The sequence below is a fragment of the Hyla sarda genome, chromosome 4 (genome assembly GCF_029499605.1).
Source record: "Hyla sarda isolate aHylSar1 chromosome 4, aHylSar1.hap1, whole genome shotgun sequence".
NCBI classification, from domain to species: Eukaryota; Metazoa; Chordata; class Amphibia; order Anura; family Hylidae; genus Hyla; species Hyla sarda.
Window position 1 is genome coordinate 356,744,264 of NC_079192.1, and position 20,215 is coordinate 356,764,478.

A 20,215-nucleotide genomic window follows, 5' to 3' on the forward strand; every position below is an offset into this window, starting at 1 on the left:
GAACAGGCAGTGGAGCTTTTGGACCAATCGGAGATGCCCCAGTCTAACCCGGCCCCTCTCTTCTCATTGGTCCTGCTGCCCCTGCTTCTCTCTTTCTGAAGTACTTCTCCTCACAGCAGCTGCCTGTGGGGGACACGGACGCTGGCGAGACTGTTTGTTTTATTTTACTCCTGTCCGAGCCCAAAACTGTTCCTGCCTCTAAGCAGGTACCTGGGGCCCTGGTCCCCTACTATTCTTGCAAGGGCTGCATCTCTAAAATGCCAGAGTCTGCTGAACCCATCTGTTCAGCCTGCACCACTGCACCTCCTGACCCCCCTGGTATTCCTACTCAGGATGCTCTACTGGTGGGACAGGTCTCCCTTGTCCCTCAATCACAAGATTGTCCTTCCTCAGACATCTCGCCGCTACCTTCTGTGGTGGCTCTGCTCCCCCCTACTTCTTCAGGGGCGCTCCTTCCTGCCCCTCCATTGGCTAGTGGGCACGACGGATGCCAGCCTTTCGGGTTGGAGGTGTTTTACGAGACCGTTCAGTCCAGGACCTTTGGTCTCCCAGATAGACACTCTTCCCGATCAACATCTTGGAACTGAGGGCAATCTACCTTTGCTTGTTAGATTGGGAGATCCTTCTCCAGGGCCGCCCAGTTCGAGTCCAGTCAGGACAACTCTACTGCGGTGGCGTACATCAATCGCCAGGGCGTCACTCGCTGCGATGGCCGAGGTTTCAAAGATTCTTCTCTGGGCGGAGCCTAGGGTTCCGGCCATCTCGGCATTTCACATCCCAGGTGTAAAAAATTGGGAAGCGGACTTCCTAAGCTGGTCCTCTCCCGACCCCGGCGAGTGGTCACTTCATCCGGGGGTATGTGCAGAGATCTGCGACCTCTGGGGAACTCCAGATGTGGACCTCTTTGCATCCCGCCACAACCAGAAGGTTCCCCTCTTTGTGTCGAAGTCGTGGGACCCCCGTGCTCTGGTAGCGGACGCACTTGTGATTCCTTGGTCGGGGTGCGCCCTACCTTATCTGTTCCCTCCTCTTCACCTCCTTCCCAGGGTCCTGAAGCTCAAAGCGAAGGGCATTCCGCTGCGCCTTCCGCTTCGTCCAGACCTTCTCTCTCAGGGTTCCCTGTGCCACCCCAATTTACCGTCGCTGCATTTGACAGCGTGGCGGTTGAGACCGCGGTACTAAGGGCCCGTGGCTTCTCAACACAGGTGATTCGCACCATGCTCAGGGCATGCAAGCCCTCTTCCGCGAAGATATACCCCCGTACCTGGCAGTCTTATTTTCGTTGGTGTGAATCTCAATCTTTTTCTCCAGTGGTGTTCTCCCTTCCCCGACTTCTTGCGTTTTTCAGGGCTGGAACATCAATTAGCTCTCAGCTCTTTAAGGGGTCAAGTTTCAGCCCTTTCCATTCTTTTCCAACGCCCTCTGGCATCTGTTTCTCATGTTCGGACCTTCCTTCAAGGAGTGGGCCACGCGACTCCTCCTTACAGGTCTCCTACACCTCCTTGGGATCTGAATTTGGTCCTTGGCGCCCTAGAGGGCGCGCCCTTTGAACCCCTTAGGGAGGTTTCCCTTCGTCTCCTTTCCTGGAATATGGCGTTCCTTATGGCAATTACCTCAATCAGACGGGTTTTTGAGTTGGCGGCTCTTTCTTGCCACTCTCCCTTTCTTATTGTCCATCAGGACAAAGTTTTTTTTCGTCCAGTTCCTTCTTTTTTACCTAAGGTGGTTTCTGCCTTCGACCTTAATGCGGATATCGTCCTCCCGTCCTTTTTGTCCCGCTCCATCTCATCCCGGGGAGCGTTTACTTCATAAACCTGAAGTGGTACGGGCGGTGCGTAACTACCTCTCTGTTACGTCGTCTTTTCGTGAATGTGACTCCTGCTTCGAAGGCGACAATTTTGCGGTGGATCAGGTCTGCCATTTCAGAAGATTACCGTTTCAGGGGGAAGACCCCTCCTTTCAGGGTTTCAGCTCACTCTACGCGTTCTATCGGAGCTTCCTCGACTCTCCATAACAGGGCTTCAGCCTCTCAAGTCTGTAAGGCGGCTACCTGGTCGTCCTTGCACACTTTTTTTTTTTTTTCTAAATTCTACCAGGTTCATACCTTTGCATCTGCTGATGCTAGTCTGGGCCGTAAGGTGTTGCAGGTGGCGGTGGCCCAGCCTGCCCCTTGATTTCTGTGCCCACCCTAGGGACGGCTTTGGTACGTCCCAACGTCTGTGTCTCCCAATGGAGCCGACTGTCTTACCGTAAAATCCTTTTCCCGGAGGATCCATTGGGGGACACAGCTCTCGCCCTTTCTGTGGTGTTCCCGTTTTTGATTACCTGTCCGAGGGTGTGTTCAGTTAATTTTTTGTTCTGGTTACCTCGGACTGTTCTTGGTTTCTGCCTCTGTCCTCTCCTACTGCTTGGGGACTAAACTGATTACCTCAGGCTCTGTAGGCGGGTATATCCTGCAGGGAGGAGCCGACTTTTTTTGGTTTCCTTAGTGTCAAGTCTCCTAGCAACAGCATATACCCAAGGTCTGTGTCCCCCAATGGATCCTCCGAGAAAAGGATTTTACGGTAAGGCAAAAATCCCTTTTTTGTCTTCAATTTTGTCACTCAATGATTTTATTTTTGTTTTTAGTCATAGAATTTGGGGTAAAATGACTTGTCATTACAAAGTAGAATTGGTAGCAAAAAATAAGCCATCATATGGATGTTTAGGTGCAAAATTGAAGGGGTTATGATTTTTTAAAAGGTTAGGAGAAAACAAAAGTGCAAAAAACAAAACTATTTTAACCCCTTAAGGACAAAGCATTTTTCTAATACTGAATTTTTCTACTTCCAGACAGGAGTAGATTTAATGAAAGACAACATGGCTCTACAAAGAGTCAGAGAAGCTGCTGAAAAGGCAAAATGTGAGCTCTCCTCCTCTGTGCAGGTGGGTTATTTTAAAGTTATGTAGCTTGTTTGCATGATATAACCATTTATACTTTACTTAAACTCCTGGTTGTCTGTAATAGAAGTGTAGCTATTGAGGTGCATGAGTAGCTGTTGTACCCAGGCCTCATGATGGGAGCAGGAGGAGTGTAATTTTATATTGTGACCTTAGAGCTACAAGGTGTGCCTTTTGAGCCTTGACTTTACTCTGGGATGGTGGTGGTAGTAGTGGTGGTGATAGGTGGTACTACTTTTTAAAATAAAACAAAACAAAAAAAGTTATTATCTTTTCCTCTTTGTAGACTGACATTAATCTACCATATCTTACCATGGATGCTTCTGGACCCAAGCACTTGAATATAAAACTGACTCGTGCTCAGTTTGAGGGGATTGTGGCTGATCTGATCAAAAGAACTATTTCACCAAGCCAGAAAGCCATGCAGGATGCTGAAGTCGGCAAGAGCGACATTGGAGAAGTTCTCCTAGTTGGGGGAATGACTAGGATGCCAAAAGTAAAAACCGTATTTGTATATGTTTATGATGTGTTTTTCAGTGAGGAGCATCCTCTTCAGTGACTTTTGTCCAGAATATTCAATTCAAATAGTTTACATTCTTTGTCCAATAAATTCAGGACATACATCCAGGATAATATATAATAGTATACTGAATATATGATCCTGAAAATGGCCATACATGTATAGATACATTCAATTGCGTGTAAATCTAACGCTTTCCTGAATCCTCAATTTTTGTCTGATCATTTAGGTTCAGCAGACTGTGCAAGACTTGTTTGGCCGTGCTCCAAGCAAAGCTGTTAATCCTGATGAAGCTGTTGCAATTGGTGCTGCTATTCAAGGTGGAGTTTTGGCTGGAGATGTTACAGACGTTCTGCTGTTGGATGTTACTCCCTTGTCTCTTGGTATTGAAACATTAGGCGGAGTTTTCACAAAGTTAATTAGCAGAAACACCACTATACCAACAAAGAAGAGCCAGGTAATGTTACATGACCCCAAATGGTACTAGTATTTGTTTCCTATCTCTAGAGTAACGTGGTGTTGTTGGTGTGTGTGTGTTTTATTTTTTAATGTACCCTTTTAAGTGTTAAGTATTTTATTAATAGAGCTGGTTTTCATAAAGGACCGCTTCCATTGATGCCATCAGCAGTTAAATTAGGGTTGGCCATTTGCATCAAGAGGGAATTTTCTAATAGGTCTACAGTATAGTAAAATCAGCTACTACATGATTTACTATATATACACTTGTGGTAATTACTAGAGATGAGCGAACTTCTCGGCTCGGCGGTCGCTGACTTTTACTGCATAATTTAGTTCAGCTTTCAGGTGCTCCGGTGGGCTGGAATAGGTGGATACAGTCCTAGGAAAGACTCTTCTAGGACTATATCCACTTTTTCCAGCCCACCGGAGCACCTGAAAGCTGAACTAATTTATGCAGGAGTAGTCAGCGACCGCCGAGCCGAGAAGTTCGTGACGAATCGAATTTACTGGAAGTTTACTCATCTCTAAAAATTACCACAAGTGTATATATAGTAAATCATGCAGTAGCTGATTTTACTATACTGTAGACCTATTAGAAAATTCCCACTTGCTGCAAATGGCCAACCCTAATTTAACTGCTGATGGCATCAATGGAAGCTGTCGGGAGATGCAAATTTTACCCTGCAGACAGATCTATAATGATCAAAATGATGGGTGACTGTCTTTCATGGTCTTAGAATCTGCTTGCGTTGGAGTTAATGTCTCTCAAGCAAAGGAGACGGTGTTGTTTTTATATTCCCAATTAGGGCATATAGAGTGTTTGTCCAAATGGGACAGCTGCTTTTGAAGGGGAGGGGTGGGGCGGGGAGGTTGTGATGGGTAACTATTATTAAAAGAAAAATAGTAATACATTATCTCTATTTGGTTGCCTAGGTTTTCTCCACTGCTGCTGATGGACAAACCCAGGTGGAAATTAAAGTCTGCCAAGGTGAAAGAGAAATGGCTTCTGACAACAAAGTTCTTGGACAGTTTACACTTGTAAGTGGTCATGGTTAAATTAGAAATAAATCAACTACAAGTATAGGATCCAACACTCTTGTGGAACTGAAAAATAACAAACTTTATTGATACATAGATATTACATAGAAACTGGTAACCCCCAACTATTCACATAAAAACACATGAACACAAAGACATGTTACAAACATAAGAACAGGGATTAATGAGTACTAGTCTTGAAAAGATGTAACAATGAATAATCCCAGATTTCTCGGTCGCCTACAGAGAGGGGGGGGGGGGCAGGGCACAGGGACCGTAGGTATATGTTGCTTGTCCACTAGGACTGACGCTACGCAAAAAAAGGAGGTTGAGAGTGCGTTCTGACATCTGCCCCAGACTCGTCTTCTACGAAGCGGCTTCTCTTCAGTGGGGCCGGCAGTCTTTAGTTTCTCCCGTGCGCATTCTGCAGCGGTATTACGGCGCTCTGCACTCCGGAGCTGCATCTGCTAATTCCTGGTTCATGGCAGGGCCAGCTTTCTTTTAGTTTCTTGCTCTAACCTTGCTCCCCGGCAATTGTCCACTACAGTATCTGGTGCCGGGGCTTTGTCACATATAAGAGCAGGGCTGGCACTTTATAGTTTCGGCTCCAGCCCTGCTCCATGCCATACTGCTAACACAAGATCCGGAGGTCACAGCCAGGACTCCTGGTTCCTATCTCCAGCCAACGTGTGCTCTGGGAGTCACAGCTGCACAGGAACCTGGGTGAGCTCGCTCCTTTTACCTAACGTTGTCATGTCTGACCCAAGACCTGATGCCCCTCTCTGGCTGGCGGCCCTTGCTTTAGTCACCTACTACTCCTGTTCGGGTTGCAGGACCAAGATGCCTGTCGGTTCTAATAAACCTACTTGTTCTGCCTGCTCTATTGCGTGACACAGACATGCATGTCGTAGACACCTTTCACTTGCAGGAACCTGGAACTTCCGATCGGAAGTCTCTTTCGGCAGGGTGAGACGCCCCACCAGGTCTTCAATTCTCATGTTGAATTTGATGAACTCCTGGATGCGGTATCGAAGCACCCTGAAAAAGTGGTTCCAGGGATGTTAGAAGCTTCGGGACCTTTTTTCTATTCACTCTGGAGCTGGTCTCTAAATGGACCTCTCCACCTACGGTGGATCCCCCGGTGTCCCATTTGTCCACCACTCTGCTTCTGGCAGAAGCTGCTTCATTTAAGGATCCTTCCGACAAACGCATTGAAAATCTTGCCAAGTTTGCCTGAGACGGCTGGCTCTACACTTTTACCGATGTTTGCTTCTACATGGGTGTCAAGGCTCTCTGGGCTTGGGCTTACCAGCTTCACCAGGGCATACTTTCTGGGTCCTCGCCTGATGACCTAGCTGACCTGGCACATCAAATCTCCAATGCCGGTGACTACCTTTACTCGGCAGCCTTGGAATCAGCCCATTGTGCGGCCTGCGCTTCCAGCAAACTGGTGGCTCTGTGCCTGGCTCAAGGCATTGAACGCGGGCACCGTACCAAACTCCCTTTCTCAGGAGTCCAACTCAGGAGGACAGCATTCTCCCCTCTTTTTGTCCCAACCCTTCCCATTCTCTAGAATGCTTCCTCCATAAATTGGACCTAGTTCAAGCTCTCAAGGCCTGTTTGTCAGCCACTTCTTGTGCTGTGACTCGCTGTTTGGGATTCCTGGTGGACAGACTAAGGGGTTTCCAGCTTCTAAGGCAACAAACTCCAGGTGGATCCTGTCGGCCATTTCCGAGGCGTATCGCTGTAATGGGAAGATCATGCCCTTTTGATTTAACGCTCTCTACCTGCACCGTGGGGGCTTCTTGGGTGGTCTGGAATAGGGCTTCTGTGATTCAGGTGTGCAAGGCAGCCACTTGGTGGTTCGTGCAAACTTTTTTGCTAAATTCTACCTAGTGCAAGGTTAGGTCGCAAGGTTCTGCAGGGAGCTGTGGCTAGTTCCTCCGCCTGACTTCCTCTTGCTGGGATTTTGTTTATTCCCACCCCAGGGACTGCTTTTAGGACATCCCGCGGTTCCTGTGCCCCCCCCCCCCCGCAAAATATAGAAGTCTGAGAAGTAGATTTTTTTTTTTTTTATAAACTTGCTGTAAAATCTATTTCTTGGAGCCTCATTGGGGTACCCAGCGCCCACCCATCAGGTGTTGTTGGTCTCCAGGTTTTGGTTGGTTGTGAGGGGCTTGGTCTTATTTTGTTCCTTGGACAACATTGTTGTGTTTTTTTTTTTCTTTCTTTTGGCTCTCCTCTACTGCTTTTTTAAACTGATTAGCTCAGTCAGTGGGCAGGTATATCCTGCTGGGAGGGGCCGACTTTTTTATTTTATTTTATTTTTTGTCTAGTGTCAGCCTCCTAGTGGACAAGCAGCATATACCCATGGTTCCTGTGTCCACCAATAAGGCTCCGAGAAATAGATTTTACAGGAAGTATAAAAAATCTACTTAGTTTTTAATTTGGTTCATTAGGACCAATAAGTGCTCACACTTTGCACATACTATAAAATGTTACTGATACCTGGGATAGTCACTCGTACTCCCCCCCCCCCCCCCCCCCCCCCCCCCCCCACCTCCCCTCCAATGTGTTTGGCTATACTGCTTCCTCTAGAATCGGTTTCAACCACTCCTGGAGGAGCAGGATAGCGAAACATGTTGGAGGGAGAGGTGAGGAGCACAAGTCACTATCCTGGGTATCAGTGACACTTTACACTTTCCCGGTTGGGCATTTAGTTTTTCGGTAATTTGTTCAATTGTACTGCTGCATTGTCCTACTGTATGCTTGGACCTTGGAATCCAATTTAGGAACATGTGCAATGTATGAGCATGTTTATTTTGGTTCATTAGATATTACACAAAAACTGACCCCATATCTTATATATAAAAGGAGAAGACCTGACTCATCAACACCCAGCCTAAATCCTTGGACCTAGAAACCAGAAATTTTGCACAGGTGTTCTTAAGACATAGACAAGGAACAAGAGAGGATTTTTCGAAATTCCACCCTTTAAGGGTTTTTTTTTTTTTTTTTAAGTCCCATGCAAGTCTATGGGAAATGTGTTACTGCATAACTTCCAAATGGCTGGAGATATTTCGATAATACTTGGTCACATGTTACTTATACGTCCACTTAAAATATAGGATAGTTAATTTAACCCTTAACTACCCCCATTTGTGAGGGTCAGGGTTTTTGTTTAAAGTCCCATGCAAATCATTGGGAAATGTGTGTTCCCACAGAACTTCCATACGGCTGGAGATATTTCAATACCTGGTACACGTATTTCAGGTCGGGATATGAGGACAGGATAGGAGGTAGAGATTGGAGGATGGGATGATCGGGATAGGAGGTCGGGATATGAGGACTGTTGGCAGCGCGAGAAGGCTGGTTCCACTGCGCGCAGACTCTGTAAAAGTCCTCAAAGGATGTCGATCTTCAATTACATGAAAAAGCAGATGTAATGTTTCGGGTTGTTTGGATGTCCGTAGACTTTACCCAGAGCGGCCTCGTTACTATAGGATCGTAAAAAGTAAATCTATGTTACCCCAAACTTAACGCGAGCGAAGATGCGGGCAAAAGCTAGTATTCCTATAAAAACTCATGAACACAGACATACTACAAACATGAATTAATAATAAATAATGAATAGTCCCAGAAATTGATCTAGGACTATTCATTATTTATAATATAATTTCCAAGATTTGTTAATGTGTTTTTATGGGAATATTTGGGGTCACCAGTTTTTGTAATATCTATGTATCAATAAAGTTTATATTTTTATTTGTACACTACATTGTTGTTTTGTACATTGGCTCTAATTTTAGTAAAGCTGGGACTTTAGTACCAAAAAAAGACCAGATTTTTAAGTGCAGCATACCATGAAACATTTTGCCACACTATGTAAGGATTCCCTCCTAAAGGGTATGTTCACATTAACCCCTTAAGGACATGCTCCGTAAATGTACGGCGCTGATAAGTACTTGGCGCACAGCGCCATACATTTAGGGCACAGTTTTCCTGAATCGCCACGTACACCTACGCAAACTAAAAAGTAAAACCCTACATATACCCCTACACAGTCCCACTGACTGTGCAGGCATGCTGGGAGTTTTGCAACAGCTGGAGACACCCTGTTTGGGAAACACTGCCGTTACGCCCCCTCCCATAGAAATGAATGAAGGGGGCGTGACGTTACATCGCCATCTCGGAAGCCCGGTGGTTTCCGAATTTTCAGACGCAGCTACACATAGAATGCGGGCTGCTGCAGGGAGATCGCAAGGGGTCCCAGCGGCGGGCCCCCTGCAATCAGACATCTTATCCCCTATCCTTTCGATGGGGGATAAGATGTTTTTGCCCGGAATATCCCTTTAACACCCCACAGGTGTTTGACAAATTTTCGTTAAAGTTGGATGTGAAAATGAAGAAAACAATTTTTTTTTTGTAAAATGCTGGTGTTACCCTACGTTTTTCATTTTCACAAGGGAGACTAGGAAAGTTCCATATGTGGATGTAAAGTGCTCTGCAGGTGCACTAAAATGCTCAGAAGAGAAGGAGAACCATTGGGATTTTGGAGAGAGAATGTGTACGAAATTGAAGGCCATGTGTGTTTACAAAGCCCCCATAGTGCCAGAACAATGGACCCCTCACATGTGACCCCATTTTGGAAACTACTCCCCTCACATAATGTAATAAGGGATACAGTGAGCGTTTACACCCCACAGGTGTCTGACAGATTATTGGAACAGTGGTCCGTGAAAATGAAATTTTTTTTTTTCATTTGCACAGCCCACTGTTCCAAAGATCTGTCAAACACTAGTGGGGTGTAAATGCTCACTGCACCCCTTATTAAATTCTGTGAGGGGTGAAGTTTCCAAAATGGGGTCACATGTGGGGGGGTCCACTGTTCTGGCACCATGGGGGGCTTTGTAAACGCACATGGCCTCCCACTTCTATTCCAACCAAATTCTCTCACCAAAAGCCCAATGCCGCTCCTTCTCTTCTGAACATTGTAGATCGCCCGCAGAGCACTTTACATCCACATATGGGGTATTTCCATACTCATAAGAAATGGGGTTACAAATTTTGGGAGGCTTTTTCTCAATTACCCCTTGTGAAAAATGAAAAATTTGGGGTACTGCCAGCATTCATTTTCATGTCCAACTTTAGCGGAAGTTTGTCAAACACCTGTGGGTGTTAAGGCTCACTGTACCCCTTGTTACATTCATTGAGGGGAGATCCCATTGTCGCTCCTTCCCTTCTGAGCCTTGTAGTGCATCCACAGAGCACTTGACATCGACCTATGAGATATTTCTTTACTCGCGAGAAAATGGGTTACAAATTTTGGGGGGCTTTTTCTCCTTTTACACCTTGTAAAATTTCAAAAACTGGGTCTACAAGAACGTGCAACTGTAAAAAAAAATTTTTGAATTTTCTCCTTCACCTTTCTGCTATTCCTATGAAACACCTAAGGGTTAACACACTTTCTGAATGTCATTTTGAATACTTTGGGGGGTGCAGTTCTTATAATGGGGTAATTTATGGGGTATTTCTAAAGTTCCGATTTTGAAAATTTTGTGAAAAATTTGAAAATTGCTGCTGAACTTTGAAGCCCTCTGATGTCTTCCAAAAGTAAAAACACGTCAACTTTATGATGCAAACATAAAGTAGACATATTGTATATGTGAATCAATATATAATTTATTTGGAATGTCTGTTTTCCTTACAAGCAGAGAGCTTCAAAGTTAGAGAAATGCTAAATCTTCTAAATTTTCATGAAATTTTGGGATTATTCACCAAGAAAGGATGCAAGTAATGACAAAAATTAACCACTGTGTTAAAGTAGAATATGTCACGAAAATAAATTCTCTGAATCAGAATAATCGGTAAAAGCATCCCAGAGTTATTAATGCATAAAGTGACAGTGGTCGGAATTGCAAAAATGGGCTCAGTCCTTAAAGGGGTACTCCGGCGCTTAGAAATCTTATCCCCTATCCAAAGGATAGGGGATAAGATGCCTGATCGCGGGGGTCCCGCCGCTATGGACCCCTGTGATCTTGCAGGCTGCAGCCTGTTTCAAATCAGTCCCTGGAGCGTGTTTGCTCCGGGTCTGATTACTGTCGATCACGGGGCCAGAGCGTTGTGACGTCAAGGCTCTGCCCCGTGTGACGTCACGCTTGCCCCCCTCAATGCAAGCCTATGGGAGAGGGCGTGACAGCTCCCATAGGCTTGCATTGAGGGGGACGGAGTGTGACGTCACACGGGGGCGGAACCTTGACGTCACAAAGCTCCTTCTCCGCGGACTGATTTGAAACTGGGTGCGGCGTGCAAGATCACGGGGGTCCCCAGCGGCAGGACCCCCACAATCAGGCATCTTATGCCCTATCCTTTGGAAAGTAGGGGATAAGATGTCTAAGCGCCGGAGTACCCCTTTAAGGGGTTAAGTAATGTGAGCGGAATCTCCACTTGCAGAATTCTGCGAGCAGAGATTCCATCTTGCAGCCGCTGCCAAAATACTTCAGCAGTAGAACCCGTGTGTCCCTGCACCACCACCATTGACGGTAATGTAGGGCTTGTGGACTCCTGCGCAAAGAATGAACATGTTCGTTCTTTGCACGGATTAGTTTCAGTGGCTGAATTGTCTGCCATTGTAATTCCTCAGTGTGAACTGGTGTCGCGGAAGACCCATTCACAATGAATGTTCACTGCATATTGGGAATTGCCCTGTGTAAACATACCTTTTAAAGTGTACCTGTTATAAGCCGAGCCTTTTATATAATGTTAAAAATAACATATCTGTAATATATTGGTTTAAAAATGGGTATATTTTTGTTCCTACAGCTATTGCCCATGTTTCTCTGTGAGGAGACAAAATAAAGGAAGTGTGAGTGGACAAGCAGGGCTCTGTGACAAGCTCCTGGCTCACACAGCCGGCTGACAAGCCAAGAGCCTGCACAGAGAGACACCAGCAATAGCTGCAGAGACAAAAAATTATTTAGGATTTTTGGGTGAAAAAAATGGTTTTTGTTTTTTAACCAATGTTTATTACAAATATACATTTAATGGTATTATCTACATTCATATAAAAAGTTTACATACTTTAATAGTTTATTTTTATTTATTTATTTTTTTGTCTCTTAGGTAGGCGTTCCCCCAGCACCTCGTGGTGTTCCTCAGATAGAAGTTACCTTTGACATAGATGCCAATGGAATTGTACATGTATCTGCAAAAGACAAAGGAACTGGCCGCGAGCAGCAGAGTATGCATGTGTATTTTTTTTTTTTTATAATTTCTACGAAAAATGGTTTTAGTGGGAGATTTTATCTATGAGAATTTAAGCTTTATTTTTTGTTTTGCAGTTGTCATCCAGTCTTCAGGTGGACTTAGCAAGGATGATATTGAAAACATGGTGAAGAATGCTGAAAAGTATGCAGAGGAAGATAGAAGGCGAAAGGCAAGTATTTAGAAAAAGGTTAAATTTAAGTATACATGTAAAGGGGTACTTTAAAACTTATTCCCATTTTAATCATAGGGGTATCCAGCTCCCAGGAAAAATTTTAAAATTCCAAAATTTAGTCCAAGAAGCGTAAAAGAAAAAAAATCACCCAGTGAAGTAAATTCATGCTGACGCGTTTCAGACAATTAGTTCCTTAGTCATGGCACAGAGAGGACTGTAAACTGTCCTCTTTATATTCCATACCTTCACATGTGTTTCAGGAGAACACCCACCTCCCACCTGGAAGTTTGGCATCTGCTGTCATTTACTGGGAGGGATTCTGCATACAATACGAATTCCAGCAGCACTAACCCATTCCTGTATTTTATTGCAAGTTACCAGTGCAATCGTACATACAGACAATGGAAAAGAAAAACATATGATATAAGATAGTAGTACTACAAATACAAATCCATTCAAGCAGGTCAAGAAAATAATTTGACACATAATCATCCCAAATACAACCTATATAGCATCGTAATAAAAATAGGATAGGTCGTTGCAGGAATTTAACACCTGAAGAAAATATACCATAAATCTTAAAATTATCCACAGTGCACACCTCAGTGCTAGTACAAAATCAAGAATCCTTTAGGGTAACCAATTTACCCATGTAGACATGCAAATTTCTGCTGCATATAATTATAGCTCATATATCATACAATCAACCTGCATCTGTGCAGAAGGGTCAGATCAGGGTATTTACTCCCATCGCCCTATCTATATGCACACATGCAAGAAATACAAATGCACACCCGTCTAGATGTGTCGTGCTGTCAGCGCAGAGAAGCCGGCAGTTCTGGCTCCCTAATACAGCAGGTTTGCGCTGCTCCACACTCATTCACCAGACATCTCAACAGTGAGTAAGCCGCTGAGCCGCACACCCTATGAGTTTTTCTTTGCAGCGAACATATGGAATGAGTACAGGATTTGTTACATACACATTTCTTCTATGCATTTTTCTCTAGGTTCTCCTTTCCAGAGGTCCACTGTTAGTAGAATATATTTATATGGGTGGCCGTGATTGTTATCTCCAGGACGCCGCTGACACATATATATTGTATGTATATTTACAGGACCCTGGAGATGCACGGTGAAGCGTCATAGAAAGTGGGGTTATCATCCAATGCAGATCTGTCATCATAGATTTCTACCACCATTGTCTATTGTTTTTTCTTTGCAGCTCTGCTATCATAGACTGTAATGATCTGATGCCCCCAAACTTTTCCTATTTTGTTCTGCTTATGCATATTATATGTACCAATTACTAGCAATACCCCTGAGGACGTCGCATAATCGCGGCAGAAACGCGTTGGGTATTTGAGACACCCGTGTGGGTGTTCACACATCTAGACGGGTGTGCATTTGTATTTCTTGCATGTGTGCATATAGATAGGGCGATGGGAGTAAATACCCTGATCTGACCCTTCTGCACAGATGCAGGTTGATTGTATGATATATGAGCTATAATTATATGCAGCAGAAATTTGGCATGTCTACACGGGTAAATTGGTTACCCTAAAGGATTCTTGATTTTGTACTAGCACTAGAGGTGTGCACTGTGGGTACATTTGAGATTTATATGATTTATGGTATCTCCCTCCGCCTTAGTCACGTTTGATAAGGAAATTTTTTTCAGTTTGAATACTGGGAGTTATACACTATTTTGTTTAGGTCTTACTGCTGGACCCTTTTAAACAGCAGCATCTCATTATAATGCGGGAATTTAACACATTCCGGTAACTGGAATCTAATTTTAGTATCCAAAATGCCTCTCTTAAAAACCGCATGAGGCCAATCACCTCCTCTCTGAGGACGAGCTACGTGTTCCAAGCCTGTTACCTGAATGGACTGCAGGTCACTTGTGTGCACTTTCCAGATATGCCTACTAAGGCCAGAGAGCGCACGAGAATCCCCAAATTCTCCAGGTTTTGTATTGAAATGTTCGTAGAAACTTCTTTTTAGTTTTCTGGAGGTGCAGCCTATGTATTGCACGTTGCATTGCGTGCAAATAGCAGAATAAATCATGTGTTGTCTCACAGTTTATAAAGGATTTTATATTAAAGATTTTTCCACTAACTGGAGAATAAAACAGTTTAGTATGCGTAATATATTTACATAGGCTGCACCTCAGACGCGAACATTTGTAATTACCTACAGTCCTCAGCCAGCAATTATTTTGATTTTCCATAAAATCACTGTTGGATAATCTTCCCTATAAGGATCTATTTTTTTTTTTTTTCTGCAACAAACCTCACCCAATTAGCCAAGATTCTACAATTCTCTTCATTGTCATATAGTACAGGAAGATGTTTTCTGACAATGTCTGTTTTTTGTGTGTCTTTGATATTCGGTTTGAGGTAATCTCTACAATTTTTATTATCACCTATGCTTTTTGCTCTATTTAGGGTGTTAGTACCATAACCTCTTTTATGTAATCTTGCTATGATGTCTTGACAGGATTCCTCATAAATGGCATCATTGGAGGAAGCCCTCTTAGCCCTGATAAATTCTCCTATTGTGAGGTTACGTGTGACATGTTTTGGGTGGCAACTTTTGGCTGAGAGAATAGAATGCTATTACTGGAGGTGGGTTTTCTAAATGGTTTAGAAATTATACATCCTTTGGCAGAATTGCCAGATAAAGTTACATCAAGAAAATTAATACTCTCCACCCCATTCCAAGGTAAATTTTAAATTGAGAATCTTGCTATTGTAGGTAAAAAATTAATTTGCCTTCTCTCTGCCTCCAGACCACACTAGGAGGAGGTCATCCATATATCTGCCATACCATCCTATATACAATAGAAATGGATTCATGGCAGAACATAGATGACCCTCCTCCCAATACGCCATAAAAAAATTTGCCAACATTGGCGATTATTTTGCGCCCATAGGGAAACCCGATACTTGTACAAAGAAATCCTCATTGAAATGGAAATAGTTTTTCAGTAAAAAATTCAGAACCTCCAAGATATATTCACATAATACATCATCACATCAACTATATTTTTTAACATGGTATTTCTCTGGCGCTCTTTATTGGGGGACACCGAACTGATGAGTATATTATCTTGCCACTAGGAGGCGTTGACACTAGGAAAAAAGTCGGCTCCTCCCTGGCAGGATATACCCGCCCACCTGCAGTGAGGCAACCAGTTTTATCTAGTGTCAGTTAGGTCAGACACAGGTCTGGGTGCTCCCCAGACCTTGTGTTTTTTTTTTTTTATTATTATTATTTTCTAGTAAGGACTGTTTAGTTAGGTTCTTTACTCCTCCTTTTTTGTTTTCTTTTTTCAGGTGGGGGTTCAGGAGCATGGCGCTACCTGTTCTTTCCCCCCCCCCCCCCCCCCCCCCCCATATGCGGCTAAGGGGCACGGGACATTGACGAATGATTCCAATGCACCGTTGACCCCTTCCCACCAACAGCCAGCACCTGGGGTTGCACCATCCTCCTATTTTCCCTGCTCGTCTTGGGCTACTGTAGCAGCATGACGTGATGCAGGTGACTAAAAAGCTGGCTGAAGACGTCTCTAGGTGAGTATGTGAAGAGAGGCGAGTATGTTCTCGTAAGGGGTTAATATCTTTATTGGGGTGGGGTCTCCCTGGTAGTCTCACTTTCAGTTCAGTTTGTTGTTTCAGGGCAGCCACCGACCTTTGCGGCGGCTCCCTGTACTTTTTTTCTCCACAGTCACGACTCTCCGCCATCCGGACGCTCTGCCGCCCAGCGGGAGCCATATTGGCGGTGGGGTTACTCCGCCCCTCTTCTTCCCTACTTCAGAGCGGGATTCTGAGGGTCAACAGCGGGCTGACCCTCTCCCCTGCTCTTGCAGCACAACCTTCGGAGCGCTCGACAGGGAGTGATATGTGCCTCTATTACGGAGCTTAGCTCCGCCCCACTCAGAGTCCTCCGGACTCGGCACGCTGTGGGGGTCTTTACCTGGGATGTCAGAGGCTGTTTCCTCTGACTCCGTCTTTTTGGACCGTAGTCCTCTAGCCCGCTGGCCCCTTCCCAGCCAGGCACCGCTTCCCTCTCCCATCACTGGAGAGCCACGGACTCGGAGCGTAGCTCCGCCCTGTCTTCTCTCTTTCAGAACAGGACCCGGTGTGGTGGGAGGATCTGTGTCTTGACAGGTTCTGCAAGGGATTAGGGTTTGGAAAAATCTGTGTCCGTGCTTGTCTAGGCTTGTCTAGAGGCTGCGACACAGTGTGATCCGTGCAGTGAGCAGACACACCCTCCCATCAACCAATCTCAGTGCAATCACAGTGTCTGTGCTGGCAGCTCTGCTGACTCAGCACTTTCATCAGCTGATCGGGACACTGAGTTTGTCAGGACGCAGCGTTTCTCATTATACCGGCAGTTTTCCCTTTTTCTCCTCACCAGCAGCCATTATAGCAGGGGTATAGATGGTGCCGGAGGCCGTGCTGCTGGACGGGGTCTCGGAGCATACCGTCCCCCCCCACCACAATTTTCAATGGGGCAGTATTAGCTTCTATTCCCCAACATTGTCTGCCCTCTTTCTCCTCCGCCCTGGAGGCAGGCAGGTCACTTTTACACACACAAAATAAATATATCTTGGTCTCGCAGACCATTTCTAGGTGTTTGGCTCCCTCTTGTGGCTAACACTTGTCTTACAGTTAGAGGTCTGTGGTAGCTCATCCAGCGCACAGTCCTCAGAGGAATATTCCTGCGTGCATGGATTAGCCCTAATGTTGTTTTGACGGATTGTAGTCGCCCTGTCCCTCTTTTCATGGCTGCCGCTTCCGCGGCTCACCCTCGGTCCACTGCCGGTGCGAGGTGTCTACTACTCCGCCTGTCTTGCAGCTGCAGTTCCGGCCCCCTCACTACTGTTGGGTGTTCTACGGAGCGTCCCATTGTTTTCTCTGGAACCATCCCAGTAAGCCGGACAGTGGTCTGCTTGATTGTCTATACCGCCTGTCCTACATCAAATCTGATGTATCTGCGGCTGGAATTACGGTACCTCTCTCTGGTGAGGTGTCCGATGGAGTGTTCCGTTGTCTATTTTGGTCTCATACCAGTAAGCCAGACAGTGTTCTGCATGGTTGCTTGCACCGCCTGTCATACATCAAACGGTTGATATATCTGCAGCTGGAGTTCCGGTTCCCCACTGCGGTGCAAGGTACCGATGGAATGACTCTACGATGGAATGACTCTACGATGGACCCATACCAGTTTCCTACAACCACCCATCACATGGCTGATACACTGCGGTTAGAGTTCTGGTACCTCTCCACTATGCAAGGTGCAGACGGACCGACTCCTTGCCTGCTATGGACCCATACCTGTAAGCCAGACAGTTGTCTGCATGGTTCCCTGCAACCGCCTGTCACCCGTCACACGACAGGCACCAGAAATCCGACCGCACAGATGCCAATCTACTGTGCAAGGTACAGACGGACAGACTCCTGGTCTACTATGGACCCTTACCAGTAGTTTTTTTGCGTGGTTTCCTACACCTACTGTCACCCATTACTTGGCTGAAGTATCTGCGGTTGGAGTTCAGGTACCTCACTCCTGTGAGGTGTCCGACGGGGTGTCCCATTGTCTCCTATTGACCCATACCAGTGAGCCAGACAGGGGTCTGCTTGTGGGTCTACTCCGCTGTCATACATCGAACAGCTGAGGTATCTACAGTGGGTGTCTTGCTACCCCGCTTTTGTGCGGGGAGCCAACGGAATGCCTTGGCATCTTCTATTGAACCATAAAAGTTAGCCAGACAAGTTGTCTGCGTGGTTTCCTACATCCGCCCATCACATGGCTGGCGTTCCCGCGGTTGGAGTTCCGGTGCCTCACTACTCTGCAAGGTGTCTGTCGGAGCGTCTCATTGTCTCCTCTGGATCCATATCAGGGATAACCTACACTGCCTGGCAAACATTACCCAACTGATGTATCTGCGGCGGTAGCCTCGGTATCCCACTGTTTCGCATGGTGCCTACGGACCGGTTCGTTGTCTACTCTGGACCCGTACCTGTTATCTAGGCAGTGGCCTGTTTGTTCCCTACGCCACCTGTCACACATCGCATGGCTGGTGTATCTGTGGCTGGAGTTCTGGTACCTCACTGATGTGGAGGTGCCTGTCGGACTGACTTGTTCTCTCCAATGGTTCCATACCTCTGTGCTTCTCAGTGGTCTGCTTTTTTCCTCCGCCGCCCGTCACGGCTGATGGCTTTGAGCTGGAGTTCTGGTTCCCCACTACTGTTCGTGGTACGCACGGAACTGATCCGTAGTGTTCCTTGGACCCTCTAGGGATGACAGTGATGCATTCTATGGCTTCTCTGCCTCCCTCTATCTCTAGGGGGCGGTGTTTCTGTCCATGGCTCCTTGACCTCCCCGCTATCCTGCCTATGTCTATGGGGCACAGTTACTGACTTTCTAACTGTTCCCTTTCTCTCCACGCTTCGGACAATGTCTATATTCAGCCAATCTGTCCCTGACCTCAGCGGCGCTGCGGGCATAGCCAGTTTTTCCGTACCTCACTGCTGGGGGGGGGGGGGGGGGGGAGAGAGAACTGAGGTAAGGTCCCTACGGGTACGCAAGTTTAGTGTCAGACTTTCTTCCGGCCGCTGGGTTTTCTATTCCGCCTGGTCACCCGTTTGCTTGGACCGCACTCTAGTACCCAACTTTAGGTGGGAGGCTGACTGGAGTCACCTCTGGTGCTCTAGAATTCTATTCCTGTAGGCCAGTCGGTTTTTCCGCATGGCTAACTTCTGGTTCCAGTCGTCTGACATACATTTCCCAGGCTGTGGACGGTAGTTCAGGTACCCCGCTGCCAGGGTGGTGTTTTCAGTGCATCATCCAGTGTTGCTATATGGATTTTGCATCATCCCATTTTTCTCTATGGGTTTTGTTCCTAGCATTTCATTCTGAGTTGCAGGGTTACCCCTGTCTGAAGGCTGGTATCTCACTTCTCTGTGCGTTTTCTGTATGCGGAACCGAGCTGGCCCGTGGTCCCTATGCCACATAGCCGGACTGTGTCTGCCTGTTTTTCTAAACCGCCTGGTCGCCTTCCTCATTACTTCGAGGCCGCGGCTGTAGTCTGATGTCCTTTTACAGGGGCGGTTCCGCAGTGCGTGTATCTGTGGGTTCTTGGGACCCTTTCTACCTGTCAGTCACTCCGTGTTCCTGCCCCACATACCTTTCTTCATTGGTTGTCTGCGTTTTTCTTGTGTGGCAGTCTTGGTACTACACTACTATAGTGCGGTCCACATGTCTGTGTCCCTACACATACTAGGGCCGCCCGGTAGGTGTTGAGCCCACTTTTCCATATGATTGGTGGGGTAAGCCTCAGAGTTTCCAGTGCTTTTGCTTCCGCGGTTCTGTGGCTATCCACCACTTCGGTTCTGACATGGGGCCTGCGGGGCGACAGTCAGTTCAGTCTCTCCCTGTGCTTACAGGTGTTTTTTCCAATATTTTTTCTCTCCGGTTGCCATCGGGTTTGGGGGTGTGGGGATCGGGGTGCTTGGCATGGATCTCTACTGGTGTTTTCTTCACAAAATCTGACCACCCTGGTTTCCCTCCTCTAGAGGGACTATGCTGTTGAGTTTTTTTCTGCTGCCAAGCTGCTGCCGTCTCGTCTTTCCCCCTTATTGGGTGGGGTATCGGCAGGGCCATTGTCTTTTACCGGGGGCATTCAACTGAGTTTCTTACTGTCTGGACTTATGGGCTTGCCTGTCACCTTTGTGGCCTGGCTCTCTTCCACCTTTTTGGGTTTTCTTCTTCTGCTCAGGCAGCCTGGTCTCTCTCCTCTGTTGGAGGAATTT

The 20,215-nt window shown here is 46.1% G+C and overlaps 1 protein-coding gene across 1 annotated transcript in view; it reads left to right on the plus strand.

Annotated features, from left to right (window-relative positions):
• Positions 1-20,215, plus strand: part of HSPA9 (heat shock protein family A (Hsp70) member 9) — a 103,346-nt gene that overhangs the window by 65,372 nt on the left and 17,759 nt on the right. Inside the window, exons 9-14 of the mRNA XM_056516637.1 lie at positions 2,833-2,925; positions 3,227-3,436; positions 3,690-3,917; positions 4,853-4,957; positions 12,080-12,197; positions 12,298-12,392. Coding sequence (XP_056372612.1) covers positions 2,833-2,925; positions 3,227-3,436; positions 3,690-3,917; positions 4,853-4,957; positions 12,080-12,197; positions 12,298-12,392 — 849 coding nt within the window. The remainder of the gene's footprint in view (positions 1-2,832; positions 2,926-3,226; positions 3,437-3,689; positions 3,918-4,852; positions 4,958-12,079; positions 12,198-12,297; positions 12,393-20,215) is intronic.